Source organism: Sinocyclocheilus grahami, unplaced genomic scaffold, assembly GCF_001515645.1.
Source record: "Sinocyclocheilus grahami isolate Dianchi unplaced genomic scaffold, SAMN03320097.WGS_v1.1 scaffold243.1, whole genome shotgun sequence".
Classification (NCBI taxonomy): Eukaryota; Metazoa; Chordata; class Actinopteri; order Cypriniformes; family Cyprinidae; genus Sinocyclocheilus; species Sinocyclocheilus grahami.
In genome coordinates, this window is record NW_015505422.1 from 66,026 (window position 1) to 76,653 (window position 10,628).

A 10,628-nucleotide genomic window follows, 5' to 3' on the forward strand; every position below is an offset into this window, starting at 1 on the left:
GCTATCTCTCTCTCTCTCTCTCTCTCTCTCTCTCTCTCTCTCTCTCTTCTTCTGTCCCTTTTTCACCCCCTTTATTATTTGCAGACAGAATTTGGGACAAAGTTTTCTCCCTAAATGAATTTAACAGCTCTCCGTCAAACACAAGGCCTGTTGTGCTGGCTAGAGTGTTGGGTCTCTATTAAACCTCTCTCTCTCTCTCTCTTTAGGCTGGAGAGTTGAGGCTGACCTAAGAGGCAGATCTCACACTAACCGCTTTGTTTTCATTTTCTTCCCTCCCTCTCTCGCTGCCCCTCTTTCAGTTACTCACTTCTTCTCCTCTCTGTGTCCTTCTTCAACCCATATTCATTTAAGATGAACATATTCATTCAAGTTCATCTAGTATTCTTTTTGATTTTCATCTTTCTTGCATTTTTTGACTGCCAAGTCACTCATTCCCATTTTAAATCCCTTTTTTTCCTCCTCTCTTTCTCTCTTTTACTCATTTCCCTGTCTCTCTTTCTTTCTCTGGCTTGGCAGTGCTTATAAATAGCAGTATTGTCGCTGTCAGTCCTCCCCTGCAAGGCGTTGTGCACACCAAACGCTCAAACTTACAACATTTTTCATTAAGTCTCTCTCTGTTTCTTTCTCTATCTACACAGTTAGTGTTTTATCCCTAAAAGGGTGAAAAAAAAAATCTTTCTGTATTTTACACCTCACCATGTGGTCCAGAATCAATAAATGTCAGTTATTCTGAACGATAAACGTGAGTATCAGTAAATTAATTTATATCTGGAGAGAAAGGCTGTTAAAGTTTGTGAAATTATTTGTAAAGTTATATATCTCTACTGGTAATTTTCTGCCAGGAAAAAATGCCATTATCTGTTAGGAATATTTCCTTTAACCCTGAAATACAATTCAATGCGTAATTCAAAAAATCAATTCATGTTAACACAGTACATTGGGCATTGTTTTTACAGACTTTTTTTTTGGAGTGTAGTATATTTATGTTGGTGAGTGAAACTTACAAAGAAATATCTGGGTCATATTTCATCCTAAAATCAAAAGAAAATTATGTATTGCTTAAAGAATATAAAGATGTTTTAAAAACCATTTTAGAATCAATACTGTGGAATACAAGACAGTTGTTGTACTCTAATAATCTATTACAGGTGCGTGTTTGTTATATTATTAGCTTTTTTATGCATGGAAAAGAGTACTTTATTTAATATCTTGTTTTGTGTTTAACACCAGAAAGACGTGGAAGTGCATCTTGGCTTGGGTATATTTTAGTGGGTTGTTTAGGAGAGGGATGAATGTGTAGCAATGAAATTGGTCTGATATTTTGAGGCATTTCTGTAGACAGCTGACAGATATATCAGGATCATGCAGACAACTCAGATCTGTCTGTGAGTGAGACAGAGAGACGCTCCTCACACCTCTGCGCCTGAGGGACAATACAGGAAATTTGACTGTACTCACATCAAGGTGGCTTTGGCCTACTTCACATTCCAGCCTCGTGCACCTTGAAACCTATATAAGATATGCTAGCTTAAGAAAAAAGGCTGCTTATTAGTGCATTTTGGTAGTATGATTTTACTCCTATATATGACAACAGAGAGGTGTATATTTATAGGAAGTGCAATCGTATTCGAACAGCAGGAGTGGTTCATTCATCCATCCCTTATTCTTCAGTCAGTCCCAGCACATCATTAGGATAAAATCCAGCTTGCTTCGCAGTATCTCACCATATGCTACATTATTGAACAAAGCCTCAGAACAGCAGGATATAGATGATGTTCAGGAATGACTGCCTAAATTACACAATATGTTATCTTTTGCCTGCCTGGCATGTATTTTGCCTAATTCTTCTGGGAAAGCTTTATTTGTATGAGCTATATTACTGTTAGCATTTTAGATCATATCCGTGGTGTAGCCATAAATTATGAAATACTTTGGTGCAGTATGTGGCCCCTTTGATTTATATACGTTTATGCATTTGGAAGACACTTTTATCCTATTTATCACATTTTGTCCACTTTGTTTTCATTTGTTTTCATTCATTTCATAACGGTAAGTTCCCCTACTATATACGGTGAAAAACGGCAATGGATATTTCATATAATTTTATGGTTAAATACAGTTTTTGGAAGTGAAATAGAATGTAAAATTTACAGTGAGAAACCATAAATTGACGTTCCCAGAATTCCCTGCGTTACATTTCAAATTTGATGTTGTTTCTTTGAAATAACTATGTTTCTTCTTAGGTTTTTTTCTTATCAGTTATGTTTATTAGGGTTGTATGTTACATCTAATGTTGTCAAATTAATATTTATTGCATGACTTCAGTATAGTGTGTTACCATGATTGTGTTTAGTGTTTGAATGAATAACACTGTGCACCTTCAATGTATATATTAGTGTTTTCTTTCTCAACTTGCACTGTAAAAAATGACTGTGAATTTAACGGTAAAAGACTGTAAAAATGCTACAGTAAAAACCTGTTAAATGGTTAACGGTAAATTCCCCTACTATATACGGTGAAAAACTGTATTGGACATTACATGTATTGAACATTAATTTTATGGTAGTATACCGTTTTTGGAAGTGAAAAAGACCGTATAATTTACAGTGAATAACCGTAAATTGACATTCCCAGAATTTCCTGCGTTACATTTCAAATTTGATGTTTTTTTTGTTGAAATAACTGTTTCTTCTTAGTTTTTTCTTATCAGTTTTGTAGATTAGGGTTGTGTGCTACACCTAATGTTGTTAAATGAATGTTTATTGCATTATTTCAGTGTCATGTGTGTTACCGTGATGGTGTTTAGTGTTTGTGTGAATAACACTGTGTGCACCTTCTATATATGTTATTATTTAAAAGCTGCTTATGATGGGCTTTGGTTCATCATGTGACTTTCTCATCACCACATGTTTTTGATGGTTATCAGTGTATTACCAAAGTACTAAACAGATTTCAGTACTTCAATAGGTTGGAATAACATTATATGGGTTTTAATGGTAAACTTAAGTTAAATCCGTAAACCCTAAAATTTTGTTACCATATTTTTTTACTGTAAAATTCGGGCAACCACAGCTGCCAGTTTTTTACTGTAAATTGTACTTTTTTTTCCTTTTTTTTTTTTACAGTGTTGGCTTACTGTTTGAGCTACAAGGATATTACTGGTCCTAAGCAAGTTCTACAGGGAGTACTTGTAAAGTACTCTTGGAAAGATTTCTGTTTTGTTTGTTAAACCTGTAAAACAGAAATCATGATTTCAGGGTTGTTAAATTCATTATTATATAACAATTTTCAAAGAATCTGACACACTTCTCTCTTCTTCACAACAATACAACTTCAAATACAATTGGCTCCAGGCCCAGAACAATCAAAACTTGTAAAAGACTAATAAGTAAGAACTTGGGTCTGTTTTTCACCCAGATTATTGATTACTTGTAAAAGTGCTAAATGCTAAGAGACATCCAGTATAATATGAGTTGAAAAGAAAACTTTTCTGGTTTAGGAGTCAATAATGATGCTTTAGGGGTCCATACAATGAAAAAGATAGGGAAACACTGAATTCTATTTTGCAGTGTACTCTGTTCCTTTGCCAGTATTTCACAATTTTGCTTACTTTACTGAACATAGTGTTTTTAAATGTTTTATTAAAATTACATTTACTTACATATTGTCAGTCAGGGCAATGATTCAACATTGATGTCTCATTGTTAAAGTGTGTGCACTTATATAAATAGAAGTGGATATGATCCACTGCATAGACCAAATCAGTTTACTTTAACAAATTACTGAATAGATGCAAACTTCAAAACTAGCATGACCCAGTGAGAACTACGGTGCAAACCAAATTACATTTTATTGTATTTTATTTTATAAATACATAACATTTTATTATGTTTTATAATATTGTCAGCACACATTTAATATTTTATGCTTGGCTTATGTAGATTATTTTAAATCTACACTTATTTACTAGTAGCTAGAAGAGTAAGAAATATAGTAACGGGTATTTGAAGAGAATGGGGGAAAAACACCGGAAAACCTCTGCCTCATATGTATGCAGAAACATGGAGTGTGTTCACAAATCTATTCCTGTCACCTGGAACAGAACCAATCTTACTGCAACTCTCTCTTGTTCCCGACCTCAAGCAGTGCAGAAAATGTCAGTGGTTGTGGGCAACAACTTTTCAACCATGTTATTTGGATTTATTCTTTTCCAACAGCCTATTAACAGTATTCCTTACATGAGTTTTCCTGTTAGAACTTCTCCTCATATTTCATTTTGTTCATTGTTACAAGTGCCTTGTGTTGCATCAGCAGACATTTTTTGCATTATTATTGTCATAAGCACTATCCCCTAAAACTCTAAAATGTTCTATATTAAACAGTAATGAGATTTAGACTTTGACTTTACAGTAATTTAAAGAAAATGAACTTAATAGTCTTAAAATAGGCTTTTTTTAACCAAGACATGTTGACAGATTTCATGAGATTCTTCCAACACTTGAGCAAGAAACCCGCCATTCCTATAGACTATTAATGATATTTACTGAACATTTATTGTCATTCATACCTTTAGTAGGGCAGCAGAGCCAGGATGGGTGAGCGGAGTTTAAGCGGAGGAGGGGTATTCCTCGCCATCTGTTAAGAGATGTGACCTACTGGCACTCTCACACAACTGGAGCACCACTGTCTGTCTCTCTCTTCCTCTCTCTCATTCTATCCTCCCCCTCCTTAATCCGATGTTTGTGTCCACCGGGCACCACCAAAAATCCCAGCCACACAGTCTCACTGAATCATGTGGCCATGGTAGCTGGTCTCAGCTGGTGTATGTGATGCTTCATTTTGCTATTGGGGAATAGGTGCAGGTGGACTTAAAGCACAGATGGGAGTCAAGCACAATTTTTCTCTCGGGTTGTGTTTAATGTGGGATGTGCTGCTAAGAGTGGGATGCTTGTGGCAGGACATGAGTGGGTGGAATTGAGGGATGAGGATTTAGGATGCTGGTGGTTGTCTGGCATTGGGGAATAAAGATGGTCTGGTGTTATTTTTATTTCATTACATAACAGGAAATGGCATTCACAGTACATTTAACTTCTGTAATGTGACTTATTTCTGAGTGAAACAGGATATTCAAGGGAAAAAAGTATAGGGCAGGACTTGATTTTATACACTGGATTCTTAAAAGTAGTCTCTATATGACAGGTGGCTAAAAAAAAAGGTCTTGGTGACGTCAACCAAACAGGAAATTATTTTCATAAAAAAACACAGCACACACAAATATGGTGCAAACTATCATTTGTCAATACATTTCAGGGTTTAATTAATTAAAAGTATATTTATAATGTCTAAAAATTCTATTTGGGTTTGTCTGCCATCTTTTAGACTAAGCTTCTCACAGTACATTCTGGTGTTACCTTCTCTTTGGAGGACAATTGCAATGTTTGGCCAAAAGAAGATACCCAAGAACACTGCAATACAAAAGTAAAATGGATATTTACATGCTGTGTATCATAGCATGGTCACCTAAAGCATTTCACATTAACAGTATAAATTTAAAACATGCATGTGTGTTCAGGCCAGGTTAAGTTGGCGCCTGCACCCACATTAAAAAAGATTATATAAAACTAGCAGTAAAGCCTCAAGAGCTGCTGTGAAGTGGGCACACCTGCTCTGCCCACACAGCTTTGCTTTCAATAGAGAGCCACTTCAATAGCATAGTCAGTGCATTAGTCTGTATGTAAAATTATGTTTACAATCAAACGGCATGCAACACTTAAAATGTCAGTAAACAGCAAGAGAAAAGTATTTGAATCCAGTCAATGTTCTGGAAGATTTATCAGCCATGCAGAAAATTACTAAAAGAACTGTTGTGGATTTGTAAATTCTTGGTTATAAAATTTGGAGCTTTACAGGAAAGTATAACGTTGCTCCGAAACAGTAATGGCTAAAAAGGTGCCAGTTGTTGCCTCAGCAATGTCATATAGACTTGCGCTCTTTACATGGCCACAAACATAATAATTATTAGCCCAGTGAAAGCTTCCCTGATTTGAAACCCATATCAATAAGGATTCAATTGTGTAACTTGTGTAATCGTCTGCATGTACCATTTGTGGTACAGACATGAATGATATCTCAAATTCTGCAGCTTGTTGAGTATGTGTGCCATTACTTTTCGAAGTGATCAGACAATAACAAAAAGAGCAAAAAAAAAATCATTGAGGGGAGTGTACTGAGGTTTTGTAGGGGGACCCAGTCATGAAAACACGGGAAACCATAGAAAAATTAGCAGACAAAATCATTGTTAGAACTAAAGGAGAGTAAATGTAAATGTAAGCTCTTATTCAGAAAATGTAGAAAATTAGTTCTTTAAGACTAACAAGCTTATTCAGGAGAGCATTAAATGAAGGTGGTGAACTGGTTAATATTATTGATATTTATTTCTTAATATTATGCAGAACAATCTGTGTATAATCACAAGCAATGCAATCCTTATTCCGGGTTTGGTTCGAGGACTGATTCTGAATCAAAGTCAGATACTTGTTGAGAGCTGAATCTGGAATCTGGAAAGTGTATCTGGCTGTTGTGTAATATATTCTCCTATTGAATCTATTATTCAAAAGATTGAAGTGAATCAATAAGCAGTGGAGTATTTACATGTTCTGAAAAGGGAATGAAAACATGTTTACTTTATTACATGAATGAAAAGCTTTCTGAAGCAAAGATGTGGTTATGATCAAATTTTCAGGTGTTCACAACCTATTGTAATGAGGACTATGACAGGAGGAATGATGACGTGGACCCCATGGCTGCCTCTGCTGAATATGAGCTGGAGAAACGTGTGGAAAGGCTGGACCTGTTCCCCGTTGAACTGGAGAAAGGTATTCGCGGAGAGGGGATTGAAATGATTGATGCACTGAAGAGTCAATAAATGGCGGGGTGTATTGACGGATGATGGATGAAAATATTAGAGTTTGACAGTATGGATGGATGGATGGATAAATGGTTGAAAGAACAGCCAACCTCCAACTAGCAATTCATCATGTTTTTTTTTTTTTTTGTCATTTACATAGGTCAAATTTCAAGTTAAATTTTTGCACACATAATTGACACTGCATGAAGGGAACACTACTCGTGGGCTCATTTAAATTGAAATAAAGCTACTGAATCCCTTCACAAACATGCTAACCACAAGGCTGTTAGCAAAGTGTAAATACAGTGGTCATGTTAAGGAAGTAACTGTGGCAATAATAAACACATGATGCTAGATGATTTAAAGCGTATGTAACAATTAAAAATAATAAAGTAGTGTATAGATTTGTGTAGGGTGTTTCAATACAGTAATACCCTGCACCATTCTGACTACTCATTTCAAATGCTTTACCACTTGGAGTGAGTACACTCTTAAAAATAAAGGTGCTTCAAAAGGTTCTTCAAGCGATGCCATAGAAGAACCATTTTGGGTTCCACAAAGAACCATTCAGTCAAAAGTTCTTTAAAGATCCATCTCTTTCTTACCTTTTTGTAATCTGAAGAACCTTCTTTCACCACAAATAACCTTTTGTGAAACAGAAAGGTTCTTCAGATATTAAAGGTTCTTTATGGAACCATTTAGACAAAAAGGTTCTTCTATGGCATCGTGAAGCACCTTTATTTTTAAGAGTGTAGGGCATAGTGAAGCTCACTTTTGAATAGAAAGAACACCAGGTGGACATATTCACCTGAATGGTAGGCTGTTTCTTTTTTAAACACTGTTAAACTGATGAAGGCGACATTATGTAGATGGAAAGATAAAGACTCCAGTATTAAATTTATTAAAAGAACTAAATGATCATATACTACAGAGCACTTATAGAGGCCACTGTTGATTTAACCTTAGTTTACATGGTGTCTTAATAAATGTGCTTCAATTAAAATGTAATCGCAATATTTTATGTAGTGTTGTAGTAATAATAAAAACGTTTTATAAAAACAGTAAGCCTTACTGTATCGTGAATATACTTCACTGCATTTTGTGATTAACAACACCCTTTAGCAGCAACTATATTCACAATATAGCAAATAAAAGTGTGTTAGAGAGTAAATGAAGGAAAAAGTAGGAGAGCGAAAGAGGGGTATTTAAAGAGTAACACTCAACAGGGAAAATGTCAAAGAGGAAATGAAGATGTTTCACAGTACTTCTGTTCTTGTCTGAATCATGTTTCGCAAGTAGTGAGAGTATTCTGTGCAAAAAAAATAAAATGCAATGTAGTGTAATAATAGTTCTGTTGTAAAGCAGTTCTAAAAAGAGGATAACAGTAAATGACAGTGAATAGTATATAAAGTAGACAGCACACTTTTCAAGCAAACCTCTTTCACAAAAACTACTTTGATTATTGAAAATTAAAATGATAAAACAATATGTAGTTCTAAGGACAGAAAGAGTGTTGTGGCACTTTAGGGCTTTTCACACTTAAGAGTTAACTCTGGGTCTTTCTAAACCCCAGGTAAAAGGAATCCTGGGTTATCTTGTTTCACGGTTCACACTGCTCCTAGATTAACTGTAATGGTTTACAATTAATTCTGTGTATTCATAAGATGATGTTTCACACTGAACATTCCATAACCCCATAATTCCATAAAATAAAAATGTGCTTTAGATAAATGATGATCCGGTGTTAAGTGCAGTCTAAAAAGCCCTTTTGTGGTTCTAAAAGTTCAGTAGAGCATGTTCATACTGTGATGAACAGAACTTGTACATTAAATTCTCTGGATTGAGTTCTCCATTTTTTGTTGTCCATCAACAGACAATGAGGGTTTGGGTATCAGTATTATTGGGATGGGTGCTGGAGCTGACATGGGTCTGGAGAAGCTTGGCATTTTCGTCAAGACCGTCACAGAGGGAGGGGCGGCCCATCGGGATGGCAGGTAGATGTTATGCATACTCCACAGCATCAAAGTTATTTTTTAACTTGATTACCTGAACTCATTTCACACTGGTCACACTGCTCACTTTTTTCTCTTTCAGGATCCAGGTGAATGATTTGATAGTGGAGGTGGATGGAACAAGCCTGGTTGGTGTAACGCAAAGTTTTGCTGCCTCTGTCCTGAGAAACACATCTGGCACGGTTCGGTAAGACCATGTGGATTTAGACCAGTGTGGTACAAAAGTCATCTCCTTGCTTATATCTAATTTCATTGACGTCCCATTTTTCAGTTTGTTTTATCTACAGATAAGTAAAACTGAAGTTGACTTTTTGCTCTAGGCATAAGTAATGGTGAATTAATGCCTGCAATTCATGTCAGAAATTATCGTATTTATGAGTGAAGCACACATGAGCATCATCACAATGTTTTAATAAATGTCAATATGGAACAGCTAGAAATTGAGGCTGTAAATTAAAAATCATGCCAGAAACTATTTGGGTATTTGTCACAATTAAGTTTTAATTGTAAATGTTTACTCTATAATTAGTATGTATTGAGAATAACAGTAGAATTTGTTCATCAGACAGCAGATTTGTGTGACAAAACTGCATTTTCCTTGATTAACATAGCAGTTCAAGAATGATTAAATACATAGATAGAGCATCTCTTACTTACCTAATTTGTATCCTTTGCTTTTGGCACATTAGCCCTAAAGCAGCTTCCTTTTTATGATTTTGCCCCATTTATACTTTGTTCCTTAACCAAATTCCCTTGGACATATTACATCTTAATTACAACTTCTGAAATCATAAGTAGGAACTTCCCAGAAGGAACTGAAGGCAGCAATAAATACAAAGTAATTAGAGACTGTACTTTTGGCTCCATGACAGCTGCTTGATTTTTTTTTTTACAACATTTTGCTTCTTTATTTCGAACTCTCTTACTTTATATCCCCACCCCGGAACTCGATCGCGAATGGCCCGAGGGGGGCCCCGCTCCCTAACTCGCACCGGGCCCCGCGTCAGCTAAGGACAGCCCTGGATACAATATTTTCCCTAATTTAAAACTTACTCAAATATATGGTCTTTAAGTATTTGAGTTCATTAACTTTATCTTTGTCATTGTCTTTCCCTACTTATTTTCGTAGTTCATTCAGTATTCAGCCGATGGGGGTCATTGTGACAGTTGCAATTATGATGTGTTACAAAGACTGTATTTAGAAGAGAAAAATGTTTTCATTATGATAGATCAGTGTTAACAGGGCGAGAACAAGGAGAGGGTTATATGAAACCAGACACTGGGTGGAGGAGACGTGCACAACATAGCAAAGAATAGTCAGGAAATTTATGATGGATAAATATAAAGCAGGGGAGACAGACCAGCCAAGATAGATCTGTAAGAGCTTTATCAAAAGTAAACAACAGTATAAATCTGGTTTTCATTGTTCATCATTATAAATATTGTCTTCTCATATTTTTTGACTGACCTTACAAGAAGATGTTTGTAAGATATCTTTCAAAAAGCACAAAAATAGCATTTATATTTACATTTACATTTAGTCATTTAGCAGATGAGGACAATAAAAGCAGTCAAAACTAACAAAAAGAGCAACAACATATAAGTGCAAATGAAAAGTCTCGGTTAGCCTAACGCAGTACATGTAGCAAGGTGTATATATATATATATATATATATATATATATATATATATATATATACACCTTGCTA

The 10,628-nt window shown here is 35.4% G+C and overlaps 1 protein-coding gene across 1 annotated transcript in view; it reads left to right on the forward strand.

The window, feature by feature from the left end:
- The window catches only part of LOC107598037 (neurabin-2-like), an 18,976-nt gene that overhangs the window by 5,185 nt on the left and 3,163 nt on the right, over positions 1-10,628 (forward strand). The window contains exons 2-4 of the mRNA XM_016289282.1: positions 6,743-6,875; positions 8,781-8,901; positions 9,002-9,106. Coding sequence (XP_016144768.1) covers positions 6,743-6,875; positions 8,781-8,901; positions 9,002-9,106 — 359 coding nt within the window. The remainder of the gene's footprint in view (positions 1-6,742; positions 6,876-8,780; positions 8,902-9,001; positions 9,107-10,628) is intronic.